Genomic DNA, 27,352 nt, shown 5'->3' with positions numbered 1-27,352 from the left:
ATAGAATAGGTTTTCATATTGATCAATTGTATTTTACCTCTAGGTTTTACTCCTTGTTATAGGAGAGAAATACGTGTACAGAAATGAAAAGATCACAACCAAAAATACAAAAACTATACTATGATAACCAATCCCTGATTTAATGAGTTTCTGTAACATCTCCATTCTGGTGATTGCTTCAGAATCACTTGAAACTGAAACTGATATAATGTCTTTCATGTTGATCATTTTTTTACCGCAGGGAATGAGACAGATGAAGAAGTTGCACGATGCACAGTAATATCCAAGAAATCCATGCTTGTCGCGCTGACAAATGTCGCATCGGCGTTTTTTGGTGAGAAGTTGAAAGGTGAGTGCGTGTGGGTGAGCTTCCTCATTCACATACTCCTGCCCCAGCTTCATGTTTCTGTACCTGCCCAATGTAGTTTCAAAGCATCTGGGATGGAAGGATACATCGCAGTCGCGGCAGTGATACATCCATTCCTTGGGATTCATCCCTGTTTCGCACTGGTCGCAGTAGAAATCACCAGGATGGTTTTGAGCGGCGTTGTACGTCAAAGGCAGCGGGTGGCGCTCGTCCCATCTGGAGATGGCGACGGATGCCGGCAGCAAAACGTATTGTGTGTTCACAACGAAATCACATGAGCTGCTGGTGCACCCGTAACAATCATAAAAATACGCGGCAACAAAACTGGAAGCACACAACAAGCTTTGTGAGTACGGGTCTTTGGATATTGAGAATATGTTGCGGGTGAGCTGCGTGATGTATGGTATCCGGCATACATGCGCACTTGACGTCCGCTTTGAATTGGCAATCGCTACAAGCGTAATACAGCCCATTCGTGTAATATTCACAGACGTCGCAATAATGGCACTCCCAAGGTTTAAGGATGTCGGAAGATTGAAGAAGTAGGTGGTGACCATCTTCGTGGACCGAAAGAGAGGAGACCTGAGATGGCAAGTGAAAGCACGCCATGTGAAGATTGTACTTGCATTCACTGCAACTCATGTAGTAGTAATATTTACTATTACTACTACATGAGATAGGAGTGATGCACCCATCACATATTAATTCTCTTTTTTTCCCATAGTTCTCATCGTCTTCTTTTTTTTCTTGCTTTTGATTGTCATCAGATGATGATGAGACTAAACTGAGTTGATGGTGATGATGAAGGAATGTATATTTCACATTCACATTCACGTTCATTTCATTGACTCATCATCATCATGAGCTTTGATGATGGGTGGCAATAGTGTCCTTCCTCTTCCACCTTCTTGTCTCATCACAAAAGGTGTGATTAGTTCCTCTGCCAACTCATTAGTTGGAAGATGGATAATGTCTTTTCGACTGGACCCACTTGCTTCATTTCTGTTGGACATAAAACTTATATAAGTAAATGATTGATTATAAATGATTAAATATTCGAAACGTTTCTTTTAAGTACAATATTTAATAAAGTAGTGTCTAGTGAATTAAATAAAGAAAATAAAATAAATAATTGCAGAGGGAATAGAGTAGAGTGAGAATTTGGTTTTTGTCCAAATTGAACTGAATCGGAAAACTAAAATTTTGTCAATTTGAAATCAATCTGAATCGTAAAATCTGAAATTGCACAAATAAATTGAAAAAAAAAAAATCCAAAAATCAAAACCCAAACTACAAGAACTGAATCAAAAAACCGAAATTGCAAAATATATATAAAAAAAGGTAACCCAAAAATAATTATCTATAATAACATAAAACAAGGGGCATGTTAGAGTGCCACCACCCCTTAAAATAACACCATACCACCATTCATAGCCAATCATTTGTACACGTGGACGAATAATAAGCTGCCACGTGGCAAAAAAAAAATCTGAAAAAGACGGTCAGCAATTTGCTGGTCTTTATCCAGCAATATTTCTTGTCCAACAATATCCGACACACTATACAGCAATCTATAGATTGCTGTGTAGTGTTTGTAATATTGCTGTTTAGCGTTTACTACCTCCATTCCTGAAAATTTGATACAGTTTACTATTTTGGTCCGTCCTTGAAAATTTGATACATTTCACTTTTTACCATTTTTGGTAGTGGACCCCATATTCCACTAACTCATTCCTACTCACATTTTATTATAAAACTAATACTTTAAAAGTAGGACCCACATCCCACCAACTTTTTCAACTCACTTTCCATTACATTTCTTAAAACCCGTGTCGGATTAAAGTGTAGCAAATTTTGGGGGACGGAGGTAGCATAATATTACTGTATAAGTAGTGTCACGGTGTCATTTTAAGAGGGATTGTCATTTTAGCACAACTAATATATCTAAACAATTATAATCTTCATAATAGCTTATGTGTAGATATTAGAGCGTAGAGTTACTTTGACGGAGGGTCAGAAGATTGGTTTATTTATGAGTAGATATTAGAGAAAGTTAACCTAATTGATTCTGATTAAGTAAATAACTTATCTTAGTCCCAACAGTCATAAACGGCTAAACCTAATTAAAAAAAAAATTCTAAATAATAAATTGAATATTTGGATAATACTCAATGTCTCATACCCACTTTATCTTAAGTTTCATTGCCCGGTCCCATAAAATTGACTATTGTAGGTATATCCAATACCCCGTTACGAGTAAACTCAATATTCGGTATCCATATTCACACCCCTAATTTCGCTCATACAGTAAGAAAGAGATAAAATGTTGTTTTTTGTTATAAACAAAAAAAATGACTAAATTATAGCGGAACAATAGCACTTACTCAGTGGTGTGAGGCGGCTTGTTAAAGGCACACTTGATGTGGACAATATATCTGCAGAGTTGACAATGATACACCCAGTTTTCAGGCATAAAAAGTTTGCTGCATACATCACATCTGTAGCTAAATCTGATATACTCAGATGGGACCTGAAATGAAAGTGAAAGAGAGTGATGGTGGTCTTCCCTTTCGACTGTAAGAGGCAAGGACGCGCAAGTCTTGTGGATCCAATACTGGCAAGCTTTATCGGTGCATGTATACGAACTCCCCTTGCGCGTGGTGCCACAAGCATCGCAGCGGAAGGAACACCAACTCCTTAACAACTTCAATTCATGTTGGGGGTGGCTCGGGTGGCGTATCATGGCGCGCCTCAGCTCATCATCATTGGCTGCCACATCCACCACTGCGCCACTTCCTCGTGCGCATCTCAGGTGCATGCTGATCTGACATCCCGAGCTCATACCTCCGTAACCAAGGCCAAATATACGCTTATCGCAGAATTCACAAAGCCACTCGAATGGGTCTTCGTATTGTTGGATGAGCATAAGTTGGGGATGCAATGGATGTTGTATCACTACCGCCATCGAGACACATTCTTCGTGTAATAATTTGGAATACTGGCAGCCCTCGATGCCTCTGCATCCATAACCTTGCTCTCCGCTACTAAACAGCATGTCGCAGCCATGACACTCGTCTCCTCTACGAGTTTCCACCAACGTAAGTGGATGCCTGTGGCTCCAGTGTTCAACCACCTCTCTCTCATTTTCTTTCTCACTCATTATGTGTTTTTACTAACTTCTCAAAATACAGATATTTCCCATTTTTCAAACATTTTGGAGCAAACATTTATATAATACAAAACTTCCAAACTCAGCAAAGTACAATGTATAACAATTACAAAGTATTTCACTAAAAGAATCTACTTTTACTTTGGCATTTTCTTTGTCATTTTTATTCATAATGATTGGTCTACTTTCAATTTGTGGAAGTAATCCTTTTCTTGATGATATGTATTCTCTATTAGTAGTATTATATTTTGCTTTGAGGATTTCTCTTTTTTAAAGAGTACAAACTGATGAATCACAGTCTGAAATATATTTCTCGATCGAGCAATTCAAAAATGGTTTAGATTGAATGTATTCTCGCTTTCATTTATGATCTTTCAGTGATGGATAGTTCATCTTCCCAAACTAAAATCCTGCTCATCTTCCGTCATGCCATATGCCATGTGTTCATTTTGTTGGAAATTGATGTTCCCGATGCAGCTACAAATTACAATACTCGCTCCGTCTGCCATTGAATGTCCCATTTTTCCATTTTGAAAGGTCCATTACACGTGTTGTTTCACTTTTTATTAGATTCCATACATATTCCAATAGTTTCATTTCAATTACATTTCATTATAAAACTAAGGTTAACGTGCAATGAAGGGAAGGTATAGTAATGCTATGAATGATCCCATATCGGAAACCGGTAATAATATATACCCACAACAGAACGTTCTCCTATGCTTCGCTTCCCGTCACACGACATACTCAGTCAGGTCCACATGTTCTTGTACAATCAAGGGATCGATTCCTTAAAATATGAGATCGGTAAAAGGGAATCACTGTGGATCTTTAGTAAGTACTCATGTTAGGATTTTCAATAATGTACTCACGATATATGAAGTGGGATCCACGTTCACAAACATTTTGAAGAACATTGAACGAATAAAAAAGAAAATATTTACAAGAATATGTTTTTGTTATCTTTTTACCTCTTTTTCTTGGTGTATTTGAATTTTGAAAATGATACACGTGTGCGTAACTCAATATCCTATTTGCCCAAAAATCGTTATGGGACAATTGCAAATTTTTGAAACTTCATGATTTATCTTTCAAATTTTGAAATGTGTTGACTAAACTAAAATTTTACTAATAAACTTCAAAATTAAGGCCGTGGAAACTAAAGTAGTGCATACATATTGGGTTCAAATCAAATATCTAGCATAACATTTCTTTTATATGTACTCCCTCCGTCCCATTAAATATGCAACATTTGCTTTTCGGCACAGGATTTTAGGTAGGGTTGTTTTGTGAGTTAATGAAGAGAGAGTAAAGTAAGAGAGAAGAAAAACTAGAGAGAGTATTGTTTCCATTTTTGGAAATGTTTCATTTTTAATGAGACAAACTAAAAAGGAAAACGTTTCATTTTTTAATGGGACAGAGGGTATGCTTATATAACGTATCCAAGAGATGTAACTTGTGAGGTCAGAGCACATACGTGGGGTTAACGGCGGCTCAAAAAAATAGATTTTAATGAATTTTTCTGATACTCGCAGGCTGACGGTGGGGCCATCCTAGCCCGCGCAACCCCACCTCGTCTGTCCCATAATGTATATCTATTTTCCTTTAAATAAATTTAAAGGGAGATTTCCGATTGGTTGTCTCTAAATATTATCTCATTCACTTTCACATTCTTTGTGTGCCTTCGTAGAGAGTGAGTTAAGGGTTAAACATGGCGGCTCTGGTTTGTCTAATTCTGATGTGGAAAAAACTTGCACAATGATTTGATCGATCAATGTAATATCATCTTGCCCACATATATAGATTATATTTTGTTTATTTGGTTGTGTTTTTTTTGTCCATTTCTTGAATAACTTGAACATCTTCTTTTGAATAGTCTCCTAGGGTCATATCCTTGAGAAATTGGAAATTAGGCAGAATCTTCTTCTATATCTGCCATAATAGGTCTTTTTCAAACTTTCCTAGATTAGTTTGTTGCATTTGCAAGTGTGTGCGACTATGCATGTCATATATAGAAGAGATCAAATAGAATCTGTCTTCCTAATAACTTTATTTGTTTGATAATTCCTTTTCAGTTTAATACTCCGATTTATGATGTATTATTTCTGCGGTATTATTACATCAGCTAGGGATATTAGTTGCATACAATCCTATCTATAGTGCATGATTTGTGTTAAAATGACAACACCTCTTAAAGTGACACTGTGACACCACATCTATAGCAATATTATAAACTCTACACAACAATATTTTAAACGCTACACAAAAATCTATAGATTACTGTATAGCGTGTTGGATATTGCTGGCCGAGAAATATTGCTTCATACAGTGTTGCATATTGTTGGCCAAGATTTTTACCCTTTTTTTTGCCACATGGCAGCTTATTATTCATCCACGTGTACAAATGATTGGCTAGAAATGGTGGTATGGTGTTATTTTAAGAAGTGTTGTCATTTTAACGCACCCCGTATAGTGCATATTTTATTGTTCTCATTTGTAACTATTTATACATTACACAATATAACTTATGGTTTTGTATATATAGAGACAATGGATTCTTGTAATGTTGTGAGACTTAAAATACTTTTCTTCAGTCAATCTAATTAACAACATTTCCTAGTTCTTTCTTGCATGATAGAGGGAGAGCTTGTACTCTATATATATGTGTGTAATTAAGTGCAAGATGCATTCACACATCACTACCTTGTTATATAAAAGAAAAAGAGTGAAAAAGAATGGCAGAAAAGGAACTGTACGATGCTGCAACAATTGGAGATGTAGCAACACTCAAACAACTCCTCCAAACAAACCAACACCTTCTTGATGTAGTTTCATTAACCTCATGTCTGAAAAACGTGTTACACATTGCAATAAAGAAGGGACACGAAAGCATCGTGGCAGAGGTGCTGAAGATCAACCCGGAGCTCGCTCTCGAGCTCGACTCCAACAGCTCCTCGGCTCTCCACCTCGCGGCCGCAAGAGGGAACGCGGGGATCGCGAAAAGACTGATGGAGATAGCCCCGGAGATGTGCTGGTGGCGAGACGGCCATGATATGAACCCGCTTCATGTCGCGGCCGTCAAAGGGAATGTGGCGGTGCTAGAGGAGATGCTAAGGCTGGAGTCCTTTGCGGCCACGGCCAGGCTGCATCGCGGACAGACTGTGCTGCACTTGTGCGTGAAACATCGTCAGCTCGGGACTTTGAAGGTTTTGGTGAAGGAACTTGGAGACAAAGACCTAGCGAGTGCAAAGGATGATGATGGAGAGACATTGTTGCATTTTGCTGTCAGGACTAATCAACTTGAGGTAATTTACTTTTTTTTAATTATATTGTCGGAAAAATTATGAGATTAAGCCAAATTTTAAGAATCATTTACTCCCTTCGTCCTAGATAATTTATCCCATTTTTCCATTTCGGTCTGTCCCACATAATTTCTCTCATTTCACTTTTACCATTTTTGGTAGTGCACCTCATATTCCACTAACTAATTCTTACTCACATTTTATTATTCCCTCCGTCCCCCATTAGGAGTAACACTTTGACCGGACACGAGTTTTAGGAAATGTAAAGAAAAGTTGGTTAAAAAAAGTTAGTGGAATGTGGACCCATTTTTTTATATTGGTTTTATAATAAAATGTGAGTGAAATGAGTTAGTGGAATGTGGGATCTACTTACCATTTATGGTAAAAATGAAGTGCTATTCTTAATTGGGGACGGACCAAAATAGAAATTAGTAACTCTTATTCGGGGACGGAGGGAGTATAAAACTAATATATAACAGTAGGACTCACATTCCACTAACTTTTTCAACTCATTTTTCATTACATTTCTTAAAACCCGTGCCCGGTCAAAGTGAGACGAATTATCCAGGACAGAGGGAGTATTTGCGACTATATCTTCTGGTATAATAGTAGAGAAATCATACGTGACATCACTATCGATGAGTTAAACGATTGATCAGTCTATTTATAAAGAAAACAACGTCGTTTGATATTAGAACATCAACAACATATTGCATGTAAACTGCTGTAGAATTTAATTTGAAGTAATGAAATGATCCTATTTCAGGTTTTAGATTACTTGAATGAAAATGTGAAAGGACTGAGGCTGACAAAGAATTCCGCTGGCAAAACAGCACTGGATGTGTTGAACCATAGCTTTCGAGAGACAAGTGCATATTCCGAAATGAAATCAATCCTGAAAAGATTTAACAGTCGGCCAATAGCCCTAAGCCTGCCTCGGTTCGCGGAGATGACGATGGTGGCGGCGGTCCTGATAGCGACCATGGCCTTCCAGGCGGCCGTCAGCCCCCCAGGCGGCGTATGGCAAGAAACCAAGCCCCATCCAACGACGGGCGTATTACTGAAAGCCGGGCAGGCAGTAATGGCTACTGAAGAGCCCGGTAAATACAAGCAGTTCGTTCGTGTTAACATCGTGTCCTTCATTTCGTCTCTCGTGGCGATCTTGTTCCTCGCCACCACCGGCTCCTCGGACCAGTGGATCTTCCCGCTGCTCGCGACGTTCTCGATGCTGGTGTCGATGGCATCTATCGGAGTGACTTATGGAGCTTCGTTCATCATGACCAATCCTTACATGGAACACTTTGGACTGACAAACTCTGTTATTATATCAGTGTGTGTGTTTGTTGGAGTCATGTTATTTATCTTTGTTATTAGCTCTTTAAGAAGTGGGAGGGGAAGAATGAAAAGGTTTGTCAACAAGGCTAGGCCGACCTACAACTTTGTGTAGCTAAGTCTTGGATTGTGTGTTGTTATCGAGTAGTGGGTTACCATTACATGTACTCCCTCCGTCCCTTAAAATTTGGCACCATTTGACCCGGCACGAGTTTTAAGAAATGTACTCACTCCGTCCCGCTTAAGATGACACGTTTTCCTTTTTAGTTTGTCCCAATTAAGATGACACATTTCCTTTTTTGGAAAATTTCTTTCTCCAATTAATACACTCAACCACTTTTTCTCACCCCTATTAAAATATTCACCTTTCTTTCTCTCTCCATTTTAATACTTTCACCCACATTTTCTCTCTCCAATTAAACACATTAACCAATTACTCATAAAACCCCGTGCCGGCTAAGAAATGTGTCATTTTAGCCGGGACGAAGGGAGTAATAGAAAGTAAGTTGAAAAAGTTGGTGGCATGTAAGTCATACTTTGAAAGGTGACAAATTTTTGGGGACGGACAAAAAAGGAAATAAGTGACAAATTTTCAGGGACGGAGGGAGTAATTTGTTTTATGTTTATATGTAACTTTAGCATTTCTAATTTTGAAAAGAAATATTTCTATCCATGTTGTTTGTTTTTTTTATTTATTGAACAAAGAGTCCAGGTATTTTGGATTGTGCGGTAATTGGTAATTGCGTTATCATAGGTGTTCGGTTTACAAGATTGTATCCGAGATTAAATTTGTAGTGCGTATGGTTTATGAGATTCATCCCCACGACTCAATCCTAGATGAATAATCATGAGATAATTAGTCATAGCTAATCCTTGATTGTATCTTGGTATTATTTAATCTTGCTAACCGAATACCACCTTAGTGTAGTATAGCACTGAAAGGACCTCAAGATATAAATTTTTTGTTGGTTAATGCGTATAACAACATGGAGATCTCTCTGAACGTCTCTGGTTGGTTTGAATGGGGTGACATTGCCGATGATGATACCGGTTTGTTTTCAATATATTGAGGCTCTACTTCAAGAAAGCTGCGAATTGGGCAGCAAACTTGACTGGAAAGTTCACTGTTTAATTGTAGGTCTTAGTCGAGAAAGGTAAAGGGGACCGAGAAGGGATTAGGGCAAAGTATATATGTTAATCAAATAATCTCTTTTTTCTAGTCTTTGTCTTTTTTCATAATGATTGGTCTAATTTCAAATTGTGGAATGCTTCTTTTCTTGATGAAGGTGACTAAAGTGTTAATTGATTCTCAACTATTATGAATTGTGATTTGAGGATTTCTCTCTTTTTTAAAGAGCACAAACTGAATGCCATCGCATCTCAAATGAAAAAAGAGAAAAAATATGACTAGTTGCGAGTGACATTAATCAAAATTTGTCATGAAGATATTTGGTTCTATGCATTAATCACTCTACGTACCACTTAATTAACACACATTATAATGCAATGTTGAGTTAATTATAGTTATACATCTCAATTACTCATCCGTTCCATAGTAATAGAGGCGTTTCATTTAGCGCACTCGTTTTAAAAATTTAATTATAAATAGTTAAAGTAGAGAAAAAGTAAAATAAGAGAAAAAATAATGTAGAGAAAAGTCTTATCTATAATAATTTCTCTCTTACTTTACTTTTTCTCCACTTTAACTATTTATAATTATTTTTCTAAAATAAATGCCCAAAATGAAATGTCTCTATTGCTAATAGAATGGAGGGAGTATTTGGTATTCAAGTTTTACATAATCTAAACCCAGTAAAAGAGAAACACATACTCCTACCACTAATAAAATAAGTTGAGATAAAAGAGAAACACATACTCCTAGGAAACATAGTAAATGAGTTGAGAGATTGTATACAACCTTTACAATATCATTTCTCCATATATAAGAGTGCCGAAAAAATCGGTTGAATAGAACTCCATTGTATGTTACATCTAGGTTTCACTCCTTGTTAAAGGAGAGAAAATATGTGTATAGAAATGAAAATGTGACTACCAAAAATACAAAAGCTACGCTATGATAACCAATCCCTGATTTAATGAGTCTCCATAATCTCTCCATCCACCACTGCTGTAACACCTCACTTTTTCGAACCCTAATTTTAGAGCCGTTAAATTTCTTAATTAATTTTGATGACTTAGGAGACGCGAATTAAATTAGGAACGACTTTATGACCGAGTTGTGTCTAGGGTTGCGTCGGAGTTGAAAAGTCAACTCGTTGAGTATATGACGTGGCTTATGAATATTTGAATTAAAGGTGAAATTATGTGGTGAATTATTTGTTTAATGATGAGTGAGATTTTTTATGATATTTCCATAAATACTATAACCACATTTTTATTCTTGAAATTTTCGATCCCTACCTTATTGGAGAAAATCCTATTTTTCCGGATTTAATTTAATTCTTGGGATATTTATCCAAATTTAATCCAAAACCCAATTATTCTCTATTTCTTATTGAGAAATATCGACACCCTATTGATTCTAGGTGATTTTCGAAAATCACCTATTTTTGGGAAGGAGGAATTATTTTATTTGCTTAATTGATCCCTTATTGATTTCCTTCCATACCTAAAATTAAATATTCTAGCAAATCTTACCATACCTCAAGGAGATCTTGCCATATCTTATTTTAGTTAATATTCAAAATCCATTCCTTATTGAATAGCTATATTACACGCCTATTTCCTACTTGGATGGGAGGATTTTTATTTTTTTTATTTTGCTCCGTGATATTTTATTCTACTCCGAAAAATATACCAAACAAAATCTTGGCTAAATAAAAGCCATAGATTTCGAAAATTTCCATGCCTTGAACTCTAGTTCACTTTTTTTTATTTCTTCTTCTCTACTCCACAATATTTGTTTTATTTAATTGTGTAGAATCAAATCTTCCCAAATATTCTATCTAAATACCTAAAGAATTTATTTAACCCTATAAATAGGAGAGAAACCTAACCCTAGCCCCCAAAGAAATCGCCCCCCCCACCCCATATCACACGCCCCTCTCTCTCTCTTCTCACTCTTTCAATTTTCTTCTATAATTCTTCATCTTTTGAGAAGAGTTAGAGTTTGAGCCTCAAGATTTTTTAAGAATCAAGTCTCTACTTTGTTTCTACCGTTTGTTTTGACAAGAAAAGGTACCTACATATTTATCTTCTTCTCCTAACCGATTAATCGGTATTCTTGAACCCCCCATGCATCTAGATTGAGTGAAAGTGGGTTAAATGGGATATGAAAAATATGTGTGCGCGCGTGTGTGTGTATGCGTGCGTGCGTGTGCGTGTGTGTATGCGTGACATGTGAATAACCCTCATGTGTGACATAAGTTGATGTTAGATCTAAGATTGTTGAGTGAATAAACATATATGATGAATATGTCTTGGTTTGAATGATAAACGTAAACTGGATTGGTGGGAAAAAAGGGAAGCGTTGGGACATGCATGATTTAGGAGTTGATGTTGAAACTAATACATGATATGTGCATATGTGATCAAAAGGTGAAACCTTGGTTGCGAAGCAGGATAACAAAATGGAGAAACATACTTGAAATCTAAGCAGTCAAGGTGGGCTTTACTCACTAAACTTCTTTATTTCCAAAAATATTGATTATGGTGTTATAAGGGTGGTTTAAACTGTTATACCATGCCTGTGATTGTTTTTTTATGATGTTGTGCGTCTGATGCCTAGTTTGAGAGTTCGCTCCAATGGGCTATAGGGCTATGGATATGTATAAACGAATTCGGGTCTGAGTAGGGCCGCAAACCCTACCAGGCTAGTGTACACGGTGGGATCGGGAGCCGTCCTTGCTAGTCGGCCGGTCTCGTGGGCGAAAAGTGTGACCTCACTTTCGTCGCACTATGGAAATGTTGTGATCGATGAATTGTTGAGAAAGTGGGGAGTTGTTTGACTGGCAAGTCTATGAAAATATTTTAGTGATACTCGATGGTCTTTATTTTGATAAATTGCAAAACTCGAGTTCACTATGGTAAGGGTGGCATAATTAATAAAATGTTTTGGCAACGAGTTCACTGGGTATTTCAAAATACTCAGCCCTGCATGTGTTTTCCTTATGTGCAGGTTGAACGGCGATGAGCGGTGGCGGGTGTTGAGCACATTAGTAAAATAAAATGGATATTTTGAACTTCGAGTGTAGTTGTGTCTTCATACATAGCTTCACTTTCTCTTGGTTGTTTTGAACTTATTCCTTTTGAATTAGAAGATCGAGACATATTGTGTTTTGTTGAATTTATGTCAAACCCATGACTTTTGATCATGGTTTATGGTATCTATTCTTCATTGATTTTCTTGAGAAAATCGTTGACTTATTGCTTTGATAGTTCGTTTAATACCTTGGTCAAATATCCTTAAATGAAACCCTAGCCTATGTTCTTAGTGCTTTTAAGTCCGCCTTGGTAGCAGTCGCCGTATTTATTGTACCCTAGAAATCCGGGCTGTTACAACTTCGCCACTTCCTCGTGCGCATCTCAGGTGCAGGCTGAACTGACATCCCAAGCTCATACATCCGTAACCAATGCCAAATATAAGCTTACAGCCCTCGATGCCTCTGCATCCGTAACCTTGCTCTCCGCTACTAAACAACACTTCACAACCACAACACTCGTCTCCTCTACGGGTTTCCACCAGCGTAAGTGGATGCTCGTGGCTCCAGTGATCTACCATCTCTCTCTCATTTTCTTTCTAACTCATTTTGTGTTTTTTACTAACTTCTCAAAATACTTGTATTTCCCATTTTTCAAACATTTTGGAGCAAACATTTATATAGTACAAAACTTCCAACCTCAAAGCACAATGTATAACAACTACTAAGTATATCACTAAATGAATCTACTTTTACTTTTGCATTTTCTTTGTCTTTTTTATTCATAATGATTGGTCTACTTTCAATTTGTGGAAGTAATCCTTTTTCTTGATGATATGTAATCTCCATTAGTGGAGTATTATATTTTGCTTTAAGGATTTCTCTTTTCTCTTTTTTAAAGAGTACAAACTGAATGAATCACAGTCTGATCTCTCGATCCAGCAATTAAAAAGTGGTTTAGATTGAGTGTATTTTCGCTTTCATTTATGATATTTGAGTGATGGATATATTATTTTCCTCTAAAGACAGCTCATTAAATCCAGTTCATCTTCCCAAACTAAATTCCTGCTCATCTTCGGTCATGCCATATGCCATGTGTTCATTTTGTTGGAAATTGATGTTCCCAACGCAGCTACATTACTCGCTCCGCCTGCCAGTGAATGTCTATTTTTTCCATTTTGGAAGGTCTGGCATTACGTGTGTTGTTTCACTTTTTATTAGATTCCATATATATTCCAATAGTTTTATTTCAATTACATTTCATTATTAAACTAAGGTTGGCATGCAATGAAGGGAAGGTATAGTATGCTATCTATGAATGATCCAATATCGGAAACCGATAATAATACCCACAAAAGAACGTTCTCGGCCTATGCTTCGCTACCAGTCACGCGACATGCTCGGGTCCACATATTCTTGTACAGTCAAGGGATTGATTCCTTAAAATATGAGATCGGTAAAAGGGAATCACCGTGGATCTTTAGTAAGTACTCATGTAGGATTTTCAATAATGTACTCACGATATATGAAGTGGGACCCACATTCACAAACATTTTTAAGAAAAATGAACGAATAAAAAAGAAAATATTTACAAGAATATGTTTTTGTGATCTTTCTTCCTCTTTTTTTCTTGGTGTATTCGAATTTTGAAAATGTTACACGTGTGTGTTAACTCAATATCGTATTTGCCCAAAAATCATTATGGGACAATAGCGATTTTTTGAAACTTCATGATTTATCATTCAAATTTTGAAATGTGATGAACAAACTAATACTATTAAACTAAACTTCAAAATTTTAAAGGAAACTAACCGAATAAATAAGGCCATGGAAACTAAAGTAGTGCATACATATTGAGTTCAAATAAATTATGTAGCATAACATTTCTTTATATGTTTATGTAACGTATCTAAGAGATGGAATTTGTGAGGTCAGAGCACATACATGGGTTTAACGGCGGCTCAAAAGATAGATTTTAATGAATTTTCTGGTAATTGCAGGCTGGCGGTGGGGCCGTCTTAGCCCGTACGACCCCACCTTCATCCGTCCCATAATGTATATCTATTTACATTTAACATAAATTTAAAGGGAAATTTCCAATTGGTTGTCTCTAAGGCCATGTTTGGTTGGCGAGAAAATAAAGTTGGCAAGAAAAATGATTTCTGGGAAAATGAATCCCGAGAATATGATTCCTAGTAACTTTAGTTTCCTATGTTTGGAAAATATCAAGATTTTAAATTTATATTTAATTTAAACACCAACTAAAAATATACTTATAATTTTTTATTTATAAAAAAGAATAATATTGTAAAGTTTTTAATAAATTATTAATTATAAATAATAATTACTATATTATTATATTTATTATTACGATGGATAGTTTAAATATGGATTATCCATCATAATATATAATAATATAATTATAATTATAGTTACATGGAGTATTATACTCATTTATTATAATAATAAATATAATAATCATTATATTACAATTTTAATATTTATGGATATTATAATTGAATAAATTTTATAAATTAAAAATGCACTATGACTTTATTGTTTAATTATTAATTTACAAAATATAATAATTTTTATTTATTATATAATTGATATTATATAATTATATTTTAATTATTAATTATTAATAAATTATTATTTACTATTATGAATTATATAAAATATAGTTATAATTATGATAATTTTAATTATAGTTATTTATTATAGTGAAATTAAGTATGATTATAATTTTAAATTATTTTTAAAACATTATAATTAATAATAATAATAATAATAATCTATACAATATATAAAAAGGGAGTTGTGGGTGTATTTAGGGAATATCATTTTGAAATAAATATTAGTATTATTTAAGTAAAACTACTTTTTAGTAAATATTTATTGCTATCGGTTAAATCAGCAGGGAGTTATTTAAAGTTAGTGGAGAGTTATTTAAGTTAATAGGGAGTTAATGGGTGGTTACATCCGACAGTTATTATCTATAATAATTTATTTATATTTGCCAGTTATGTTCAGGCAACAGCAGTTTATAAGGTTGCATCAATCGCGGCTGAGAGCGCTGTGCCAGTGATTGGTTCCAATGAGAAAAAAATTTGAATTTTGATTAAAAAAATTCTCTCTTCAAAATTGGATGCTACTGAGATCACATCTTATGCTTTGTTCCACTCCACCAATGATCATTTTAATACATATTGATTATTTATTTTGTTTTTAATTTTATTGTAGTTTTATGACGAATTGTGAAAAATTGAAGGTTTTAGTTTATAATGATGAGATTGATTTTAATTTTAAAGTTAATGTAGTGTATAAAGAAGTTTTAAAAATGATGAATAATTATCCATTGTGTTTAATTCTTTATTGTGATAGAATTTTATCTTCCTACTTCATGATTTAATGTTTAAACATTATGTTATGTGATTTGTTTCAAATTTATTATGCTTCAATGTTGATTTGTATAGATTTTTTATTCTCATATAACTAAAATTGTTACTCATATTGTTCATTGTTAATATTGATTCTAATTTTGTTTAATTAATTTAAAATTTAAAATTAATGTATTAAAAATATATTAATCTGTGCATAGCACAGACGTGATACTAGTAATAATAAAACCATACTATATTGCTTAAATATGTAAGAATCCTAAAACTGGTAAAAAGAATACCTAAGAAAAGTTAGGATTCAGAATCCTGGAAAATTGTACTAACTTTCCTTGTTTTCGGATTCTGATTACTTTCTCAGTTTGATTAAAAACCGAAACAAATACAGGAATTTAAAATTTAAAGAATCAGATTACTTTCTCAGACAGAATCCTGACAACCAAACATGGCCTAAATATTATCTGTTTCACTTTCACATTCTTTGTGTGCATTCGTAGAAAGTGAGTTAAGGGTTAAACATGGCGGCTCTGGTTTGTCTAATTCTGGTGTGGAAAAACGCCATACAACTTGCACAGTGATTTGATAGATCAATAATAATATTACAAGTTGTAATATCATCTTGCCCACATATATAGATAATGGATAGTATTTTGTTTATTTGGTTGTGTTTTTTTTGTTGTCCATTTCTTGAATAACTTGAACATCCTATTTTGAATAGTCTCCTAGGGTCATATCCTTGAGAAATTGGTAATTAGGCAGAATCTTCTTCTATATCTGCCATAATAAGTCTTTTTCAAATTCCTAAAGTAGTTTGTTGCATTTGCAAGTGTGTGCGAATATGCATGCCATATATAGAAGAGATCAAACAGAATCTTTCTATCCTAATAACTTTATTTGTATGATAATTCCTTTTCAATATAATACTCCGATTTGTGATGTAATATTTCAGCGGTATTGTTACGTCAGCTAGGCTTTGGAGCTATGGATATTTGTGTGCAATATTCGGGATCGTATATTTTTTATTTATAAGGATTCTGTATTTATAATATATAGCAATTAATGATTTTAATCATATGATTACATATATTCAAACATAAATAATTTACCATTATAAAATATAAAGAAATGGCATTCGATAAGAATGTTGTTAATAAATCTTGAGTTTTTGAATGATTTAACATATAAGAATAATTTATGATAAATGATGTCATGTTAAAAATTTAATTCAAGATTTTTAAATTAAAATATAAACATATTTTGATAAATTTAGTATTTCAAATTTGAAATAATTTTCATAGTGAACTTGGATTTATCAATTCATTTGTCTATTAAACAAAACTAACCCCCCACACATATATGTATACATAATAGAAATTGAATGGTTAGTTTTGTTTGTGCAGTCATTCATTTTTATCAAAATCTATCATTGATGTGTCGAATCAGCTGTCAAACAATATGAAAAAAAGATTTGCAATAGCTACACGTAGAACCAACCTATCAGGTTTTATGGCTGCCTTACTTGAATTGCGGGTTAATCAGGCTGGAATTTTGTCGGGTTCGAAATTTCCAATTCCAACCCCACTCACATAAGTCGGGCTGCACTAGCATCCCTACTTGGAGTCCATAAGCTTTATCTATTTTATCCCTATTAAATGCAAGAATTAGGGTCACGTAATTGGTGTAACTTAAATGTTTGTGTAATACTATCTCTCTATAAACAATTCTATGGTGCATATTTTATTGTCTTCATTTGGAGACTTAAAACTTTTCATCAGTCAATCTATCTTAACAGATAGCTAGCTAGACTTAAATGATCTTTCTTTGAACATTTCCTAGTTCCTTCTTCCAAAAGAGATGGAGAGCTTATACACTGTATATATGTGTGTGATTAAGTGTAAGATGCATTCATACATCACTAGCTAACTTGTATGCAAAAAATAGAGTGATTTAAAAAAAAATGGCAGAAAAGAAACTGTACGATGCTGCAAGAATTGGAGATGTAGCAACACTCCAACAACTCCTCCAAACAAATCAACATCTTCTTGATGTAGTCTCATTCCCATGTCTCAAAAACGTGTTGCACATTGCAATAAATCAGGGACAAGAAGGCATCGTGGAAGAGGTGCTGAAGATCAACCCGGAGCTTGCTCTCGAGCTCGACTCCAAGAACGCGTCGTCTCTCCACCTCGCAGCTGCAAGAGGGAACGTGGGGATCGCGAAGAGACTGCTAGCGATAGCCCCGGAGATGTGCTGGTGGCAAGACGGACATGATATGAACCCGCTTCATGTTGCGGCCATGAAGGGGAATGAGGCGGTGCTGGAGGAGATGCTTCAGCTGGACATTCTTCCGGCCACGGTGAGGCTGCATCGCGGACAGATTGTGTTGCACTTGTGCGTGAAACATCGTCAGCTTCGGACGTTGATGGTTTTGGTGGCTAAGTTGGACAACTTAGTGAATGCAAAGGACGATGATGGGGAGACATTATTGCATTTTGCTGTTATGGTTAATCAACTTGAGGTACTTCATTTATTTTGATGTATTTTGTCTTGTGTCATCAAAATAAAAAATCATAAATTTTAGCACATAAATGAGTTATATGTGAGTCAAATTTTGACCGAAAAAGAATCATGAAATTAATTTGTTCGTAGCTGTCCCTGTGGGCTCGAAGCTTTAGTGGCGGACATATTAATAGCCCTGACAATTCTCCTTGGTACTCCCTCCGTATATGAATTGTCTCATATTTGATCGGCTCAAATTTTAAAAAATTATTTGACTTGTAAATAAAAAAGGATAGGAAAGTCAGCGGAACATGGATCTTGCTTTTATATATTAGTTTTATAATAAAATGGGAGTGGAACGAGGGATCCGCCTACCAAGGAGTATAGTGATTTTATTGCCAATTTGTCCAACTAATGAAATTACCCTATGAAACTATTTCAGATTGTAGAATACTTGAAGGAAAATACCAAACTAGAGAAGCTGACAAAGAATTCTACTGGCAAAACAGCATTGGATATCTTGAACGAAAGCTTTCGATACACAAGTACATACACAAAAATGAAAAAAATCCTCAAAAAATATTCTTATCAGTCCATATTCCAACACTTGCCTCGGTACACTGAGATGACGATGGTCGCGGCCGTCCTGATAGCGACCATGGCGTTCCAGGCGGCCGTGAGCCCCCCAGGCGGCGTATGGCAAGACGACACGAAAGACGAAACAACCGGCCTCATAACACGCCATGCTGGCTTTGCGGTCATGGCTACTAAACATCCCAAAACATACAAAAACTTCATTGCTGCTAACGTTTTGTCGTTCATTTCGTCTACCATCGCAATCTTGTTGCTCTCCACAGCCGGCTCGTCGGACCGGTGGCTTTTCGTGTCAGTCTCGACGTGTTTTGTGTGGGTTTCGATGGCCGCTATCGGAGCTACTTATGGAGCTTCCTTGGTCATGACCAATCCTAATATGGTAGAATTTGCATTTCGCAACGTTGTTTTTATAGTACTCTCTATATTCGTTCCAGTCATATATTATCTATTCATCTCTAAGGTAATGGGGAAAAGGGTTGACAAGATCAAGCCCAACTGTGTCAATGTGAGGGTTGATCAGTAATTATGTTACTACTCCCATAATGTTGGATATATTGATGAGCAGTTGGGTTTTCTTTTCGGTTCTTTCCCATAATGCTTTTGTTGAACCGATGTGTTTGTGGTATTTCTCATGTTTAATAAAGTAGATTTTGACTTATTTTTTAATCTTTCTTTTGTGTGTTTAGGCTCTATTGCAGTCTAGAAACACTGCCTTGAATAATGGGCCTTATGGGCCTAGTCCCAATCAACAAAAAGTAATGGGCCCATAACATTTCCAGTAATTAAGTGATAGTGTGAAGATATTATTTTTTAAAAAAATACTCTCCATCTCATTATAAATAAATATTTGCTTTTATTTTATACTATTATACTAGAACTAAATATATGGTCTAACACAGAACGGAAAAAGAAAGTGGGTTATTAAAAGAATCAACCTTTGGAAAATGGTTTTGCATTGAGTATTACCATTGAACATAATATCCGGAATGTATTTAAAAATGTAATATAACATATGATTTGAAATTAAAATTTTGAAAATAATAATTATATATATATATAGGGGCATGTTAGGATGCCACCACCCCTTAAAATAACATCATACCACCATTCCTAGCCAATCATTTGTACACGTGGATGAATAATAAGTTGCCACGTGGCAAAAAAAACCCCAAAAAAAGACGGGCAACAATGTGCTGGTCTTTAAACAGCAATTTTTCTTGAACAACAATATCCAACACGTTAGACAGCAATCTATAAATTATTGTCTAACGTGTTGGATATTGCTGTATAGCGTTTATAATATTGCTGTATAAGTGGTGTCACAGTGTCATTTTAAGAGGAGTTGTCATTTTAACACAAACCTATATTATATATATATATATAGGGATGTATTCATATCCTTTTTTTCTTTTTTTGTTCTTTTTCCTTCTCAATCTCGGTCATTCAATTCCAAGATCTAATGGCTCAAAATAAGGTTGTTTCTATTTAATTAAAATGATTTAAAAAATCCGAAAAGGTCAAATTGGGTATACACTAATTAGTTTGTTATGGTAATTCCCTTAATTATCTCTATTAAAGTTACAGCAGTTATTTTTCACGATTACACTCTGCAATCTTTCTTCTCTCCCTAAACTTTCAGTGTGAGTTCTCCATTGATGACATTCGCATTCCTAATCTTTTCTCTCTTTTCTAAATCGAATAATTCTGGGTTTATATTTCTTCTCGAAATATACCGATTAGTGAGAGCAGTCGTTCATTTCTCTCTCTTCTCTCCCGAAATCTGGTGGTGTCCCTTGATTCCTTTCGGTTTTTTCAACAATGGAAGAAAGTCATTTAATTAATTCTTTCATCGATTTTGAGAATTATTGATAAATTTTGGTAGAAAGTTATTGTATTAGTCGTGTAATTGACATCAATGGTTTTCTGTATTTGTTTGTGATTAGTTCGTTCTTGTATTTACTATTATTTTGCATCAATTGTCGTTTTATTTTCATGAAATCTGTCTGACATTTACAGATTTTCATGTTTTTTTTCGTAAGTTACAGCTTGTATATGTTTGCTGAGAATATATTTTTTGTGATTTTTTCACAGTGGTTGTTGTCTTAGTCTTGTTAGTCCATCCTCCGGATGTGGTCAAGACCAAGGGCCACACTAGCAGCTCCGCGAGTCGTCTGATTTCCAAGAGGGAAAAAGACTATAAAGGAGGCTACCAGGCGTCTTAGACGGTGTGAGGCGTGCGATGAGATGTGACATCACGACCCTAGAAACTGTCCAATGCTTAAAGAGATGGTGAAGGAGAAAGAGCTTCGTAAGGGCAAGAGAAAATCTTGATGTATCTTGTTTTTCGGTTTAGTCTTATTATTCAATTCGTTGTCTTAGTCTTACTAGTACTACCACTGTCAACATTTTATGCATAATAATTTTACATTTTTACTTTGTTAATGTACATTATTGTTAATGAAGTTGTACGTTATTGTTTACTACCACTTATTCGAGTATAGTTCATTGTTAGACGCATTCTGTACATTAAACATAATAACTTTGCATTATTAAACTGTTAACGTACATTATTATTCATGAAGTTGTACATTATTGTTCACAAGGACTCAACTTACTGTACATTATTATTCCAGTTCAGTTCGTTATTAAGTCCATTTTGTACATTATTCGGTTAATTACATCCATTATACAATTTTTTTTCATTTTGTTGTACATTAATATTAAAATCCAGTTAACTTGTTCTGCATTATCTTCTTCCTTTTTTACATTATTAACCAGTAACGTGACATTATTCGATACTTTACATCCATTATATGTTTTGTATTAACAACATCATACGTACCAAAATATGCTTCTTTTTGCAAGTAAACATGCCCATTAAAAATTGTTCAAAACAGACCAAACCAAAAGTCGGCTATTTTCCCTTCCAACATCAATTATAAAAAAAACAGAGAGTTCAAAGTAATATAAATATCGTATGCGATCATTATCCGTGGAGTCAGGGTTTTTAAACAGCTCAAGAACTCGGATGGGGTCCGTCGACAATAGAGATGGTCGACTTTCTACCCCCTCGGCTTCCTTTTCTCTGCGCCTTCATGAGAGGTACTAGTCTCGACCCTTTGCTCAGCCAATCTATCCCTGAACATTTGCACAATCGCAATTAGAAGAACATCATCACCGCTTCGTCAATGTCCAACCTTGGCTGCTTCGCTGCTGTCAAAAAATCAGTTATACATCGCATTAATGCACAACACTAACTATATAATGTACAAATATAATTAACTAATGCACCAACGAATATTACATTCTCTCAACCATTGACCTTTTTTAAATCCAATGCATCTGAATTAAAACTGATATCATAATGTACACCACTCCCTACAATAATGTACATATAGCAGCAAATAATGTACAAATGAAAATTAAAACAACAAAAAAACTTTTGTACACCACACCAGACTATAATGTACAAATGACAGCAAATAATGCACAAATGAATATAAAATTCATTCATTTACATTCATGTTATCAAACAGATAGATGTAGCTTCAATCAAAAACATAATGCACAAAACTTACTACAATAATGTGCACATTCCATCAAATAATGCACAAAATTATATAACGTTTACTCAACCAAAAACCATAATGTACACCAATCCATACAATGTACAGAACAAATAATGAATACCAATGGCAAAATCCAGATTTATCTCACCTGAATTCTGGGTGGGTTGGCTTTCATACGGTCTTCCTCTTTTCGTCATACATGTTCTGGCAGAAAAAACACAATAAAAAACCAATTAGATTTCCTCAACAAAATCCACCAAACTATATGTCTGAAGGAATAATTAACTACTACATTGTTCAATAATGACAGAACCATAACAAAAAATCAATAAAATTTAATGAATTACGCAAACATCGACCAAGGGTTTGTGAAAATAATGACATAGTTCGGGAGAATACAGTGAATCGTCGACTAGGTTGTGTTTTAACGCCGATAATCGATGATTAGATGGGAATCTTACCAAAAGTTGAAGCTTTTATAACCCTACTCGGTTGTCGAACACAGTGAATCGTCGACTGGGTGGTCGGGCGCGGAGGGAGACACACTTCAACGGTGAACCGTCGACCGGAGGTTGTTTCCGCAGCGGGGGAAATTGGGGGCGACCGATTTCAGTGGTGTTTCGTGTATTTGGGTGGAGGCTAGGGTTTTGATAATGGGGAGAATTGGAGGCGACCAATTTTGATCGTGGGTTGAGGAGTGAGAGGTTTGGAAGGGGAGAGAGAGTGAGAAGATGGAAGGTCAATCATAATACCGCTTAATTTTCGCACCTGCCATTTTGAATCGTGTGTCATTCCATGTTTTTTTACAGTATTACCCTTATAATGCACCAAATATATGAAATAATGCAACACGAGATTAGTTATTAAATCATCATCTGGACCGTCCATCATTTACATCTAATGGTTGATATTAAGAAGGAAATAGTATCTAAAGAGGTAAAAGGAGCTTAAGCTCCCCTATATATATATATATATATATATATATGGATGTGATCATATCATAACCCATATTTATGGTGATAACCTAATAACCCTCATTTTATGGACGAAAAATATCATTTTATGGAATAAAAGTATCATTTTATGCATGCTGAAAAAATATCATTTTATCATGTATAAATATCATTTTTAGTAAAAATGATACTTTTAACCATAAAATGATAGGGTTATTAGGTTATCACATAAATATGAGTTATGATATGATCGCACCCCTATATATATATATATATATATATAGAGGAATGCTATGTTGAGCGACTCAAAATGAGCGCCTCCTTCATCATCAATTTTTTTCCTTTTTCATTCCTCACTATAAGCCACGTCGTTTCCTTTTATACTCTATACTATCGTTATTTTTTTTTATTGATATTTACATTTATTTATTTCTGGAGTACTTTTCTTCTTTCCCCTTGCTTCTACTATGAAATTGTCTTTCCCACCTCCCTAATTCACTCGTGCAGCTCCATGCTTTGGCCAACACCACCCTCTCATTGACTTTTTTGAACTCAGGAACTCATCTCCGTAATCTCTCCTCCATTCCTTTACCAAATTGAAGCTCCACATATTTACAAAATCAATCCTCTACTTCTTTGCTCAAATTCTATCTTTTTTGCTCACTCACTCAGATTTTTTTCTTTTCTAAACACATCATAATCAATAAACACCTCCCTTACTTCTTTGTTACAATGAATGCCTCCACAATCCAATTCACCCAAATCCGGAATTTCAACGCTGTCACCCGAATTCTCCCCAAATTCCAGACTCTTACAATTTCAAATCTATGACTTATGAGCATTGAGTTTGAATTTGGTATACCAACAATTTACCTCTAACTAAACTTTTCTGGAGTATTCGTCCAATATTTCGTATCAAGTAGGCAAAGACACAGATAAATCAGAGCAAAGACATAAAATTTTTTACTACTCCATATTATCTAAAGTGAATCTGAAAATAACGAATAGGATTAAGATTGGCTTTAGAGAAAGAATGATTATGTAATGTGGAATTTCATTCGGAGGACATTGACGGAAAGGAATTGAGTGAAAAAGAGTAGTCGAACTCTGAAAACAAATGCTTTCCAAGAAAAAAAAAAAGGTTGGGAAAATTAAAATGCATAACAAATAGGGAGACGATTGAAACTTTAATAGAATCATTAAACTGGGGTGGAGGCTTGCCGAAATTATGAAGGTGAGAAACCATGGTGAAATAAAATTAGGAGTGATGGGGATTCTCAATCATGGAAGTAATCGATGAAAACGTAAGAGTGGTAAATAAAAAAGGAAAAAAATTGATGATAAAGGAGGCGCTCAGCTGGCGCTCATTTTGAGTCGCTCAGCAGAGCATTCCTCTATATATATATATATATATGGATGTATTAAGATGACAACACTCTTTATTGTAACATCATGCCACCATTTTAGGCCATTTGATCTGAAAATCGTGTGCTTGTCATGCTGCCACGTGTAAAAACACGGAGGGGTAAAATAGGAAATTTCTAATTTTACGTTACCAGATTGCAGTGCTGTTCATTGAATATTGCAGTCTTACCACAACAATATTGCAGTTTACCACGACTGCAATATCTAATACAGTAGACTGGAATATCTAATACAGTAGACTGCAAACCCGTGGTTTTTCACGAAACTTAATCCTAGGCGTCCATAAATGAGATCCAAGGCCTAAAATGGTGGTATGGTGTTACAATAAAGAGGGTTGTTATCTTAATACATCCATGTATATATATATATATATAGGGTCTTGTTAGGTTGAGATTATTTAGCTAAATTGAGAAATGAGATGCAATATGGGCCACTAATCCACAAGCTAAACAAAATGTCAACAAATACAACATTATGTCAACAAGGGGGTAAAATTGTAATTTCATAAATAGAAAAAGCTTGAAACATCAAACTGATTTCAAACTCTAAAATCTCTCGTCAAAAATCTCTCTCGCTGATCTTCATACACTTCGAATCCTTCAAAATCTGCAACAACTCGGTGATTTTCAAAATTCAAACCAAAAACATTGAAAATCTCGCTGATCTAAATGACGAACGAAGAGGAAAATCGGAAAGAATCGGTTGAAAAATCGATTGAAGCTGAGGAACAGCAGTCAAAATCGGCGACGCATGAAGCTACTTCTTTAGGTTAAGAAATTGATTTATATTTTAAGTATATTGCTTTGATTTTGGTGTTTTAATAAACATATCGATTTCGTTTTTTATGAATTCGATACTTGCTGAATTTTTTTGTTGATTTGCGATTGTAGAATCGGAAAAGATGCCAACGAAAAATGCTGCTGTAATAAAAGGAAGAGAAGAATCTTCATCTTCCAGTTAAGGATTTGTTTAAATTTTTAAGATTATTGACATTTTAAATACTAGCTATTGACATAGCTATAATAATATACTGTTGACAGTAATGACAGTAGTGTATGCTTGTTTGAATAGGTATTGACATAATAATATTGACATATTGTATGATTGTTAGAGTGGCTGTAGAAAACTTTCAAATGTATGGCTGTAGTTGTATGTCAACAACTATTGACATAGGGTATGCTTGTTTCAATGGCTATTTGGATGGCTGTAGAAAACATATGTGTGGTTATAGTACTATATCAATAGCTATTGACATATTCTAAGCTTGTTTAAATAATAGTTGACATAGTCATATTTATATAAACAGAGTATACTTGCCATAAACTTTATAAGATAATCAACATGTTATGTCAACTTTAACTGTTGACATAATAGTAATAATATAATTGTTCTAACTATACATGGAAAATACCTTTTAATGATAGAGCATACTTAATGCCTGAAATTCTGTTAATTGTGATTGGTATATCTAATGAAATAATTTTAGTAATATACACACACTTGATGTCAACAGAGTACACTTGTTATTGTCATGATACTTTGTCTAATTGATATAGATTTATTATGTTTGATTTTAAACCAGAAAACAGAAGAACATCCAAGCGAAAAAGGAGTACCTCAGTATCTCAGAAAGAGTTAATTATTGTTAAGAAAAAGCAAAAGAAAAGTGTAGAAGATGGAAAACAGATTGTTATTGCTGAAAATCTATCTCAAAGGCTTCTAGTGAAAAGGAAGCCAATGTATTTTGTTGATGCAATAAGCAGACTGAATGAGGAACAGATTAATTCTGTGAAGGAGTTGGGTTTCGAGAGTGTCCTACATTTCAAGATTGATTACATTCCTAGCAAATTAGCATTAGTATATTAAAATTTTTTGAAGAGAATAAGTGCAAGATAAAGCTTAACAATGGTAAACAAATTCATATCACTGAAGAGGATGTGGAGCTTGTATATGGATTCCCAAGAGGTGACATTACTTATTCTAGAGATAAGTGTAAAAGTAATGCAACTTTCATGAGGAAGATAGCAAAGAAATGTGGTACAAAAAAAGAAAGTGTGAACCATAACGATGTTTTAAAGGTTATGTTCAATGATCTTCAAGGAGGAAGTCAGTTTAAGACAATGTTTTTGTTATTGCTAGAATCAACATTGATTGAGCAATCAACATGTGGAATGGTAAAATCTAAGATTGGAGAGATAATTGATGATCTGGATAACGTGAGAAATGTAAATTGGTGTTCGTATGTAATATCTGTTCTCAAATTTGCAAACAAAATTGGTCAATCGCAGAGAAGAATGCATTTGCTGGACCACTTCCCTTCCTTATGGTATGTTTTACATTTTGCATTGTTGATTATTAACATAATTACATTAGGTTGTGTGTGTAGTTGATATAGCTCGTACTATAATTAACATAGACTGTATTAGTTATTTTAAGTGGCTTTTGAATTTAGTTGACACGACACAATAGTAATTGACATGCATTTTTTAACATATGCAGCTCTGCTACTTAGACAGAGTTATACAAGACAAGCGTCCTGTTCCTCGGATATTTCCATTAATGAAAGGATGGAAAAGTGAGCATC

The 27,352-nt window shown here is 34.8% G+C and overlaps 2 protein-coding genes and 1 pseudogene across 3 annotated transcripts; 2 read left to right on the top strand and 1 right to left on the bottom strand.

Moving 5' to 3' along the window:
- Positions 1-14: 14 nt before the first annotated feature.
- Positions 15-3,541, bottom strand: LOC148922984 (uncharacterized; annotated as a pseudogene). The gene is made up of 2 exons (XR_016132626.1): positions 2,752-3,541; positions 15-1,369 (listed from the first exon to the last, which is right to left on the bottom strand). The product of XR_016132626.1 is annotated as an uncharacterized LOC148922984 (transcript).
- A 2,679-nt stretch (positions 3,542-6,220) lies between these two features.
- LOC148922983 (uncharacterized) lies at positions 6,221-8,516 on the top strand. Its single transcript, XM_089060198.1, has 2 exons — positions 6,221-6,841; positions 7,605-8,516. The coding sequence occupies exons 1-2, from the start codon at positions 6,272-6,274 to the stop codon at positions 8,283-8,285; spliced, it is 1,251 nt and encodes a 416-aa protein (XP_088916324.1). The 5' UTR covers positions 6,221-6,271; the 3' UTR covers positions 8,286-8,516.
- An 8,988-nt stretch (positions 8,517-17,504) lies between these two features.
- LOC125208203 (uncharacterized) lies at positions 17,505-19,489 on the top strand. The gene is made up of 2 exons (XM_048107786.2): positions 17,505-18,246; positions 18,670-19,489. The coding sequence occupies exons 1-2, from the start codon at positions 17,686-17,688 to the stop codon at positions 19,342-19,344; spliced, it is 1,236 nt and encodes a 411-aa protein (XP_047963743.1). The 5' UTR covers positions 17,505-17,685; the 3' UTR covers positions 19,345-19,489.
- The last annotated feature ends 7,863 nt before the right edge of the window (positions 19,490-27,352 follow it).

The sequence above is a fragment of the Salvia hispanica genome, chromosome 6 (genome assembly GCF_029641045.1).
Source record: "Salvia hispanica isolate PSC_SH4W2 chromosome 6, Shi_PSC_v1, whole genome shotgun sequence".
Taxonomy (NCBI): domain Eukaryota; kingdom Viridiplantae; phylum Streptophyta; class Magnoliopsida; order Lamiales; family Lamiaceae; genus Salvia; species Salvia hispanica.
Note: the sequence above shows the minus strand (reverse complement) of the source record. Positions and strands in the feature narration are given on the sequence as shown.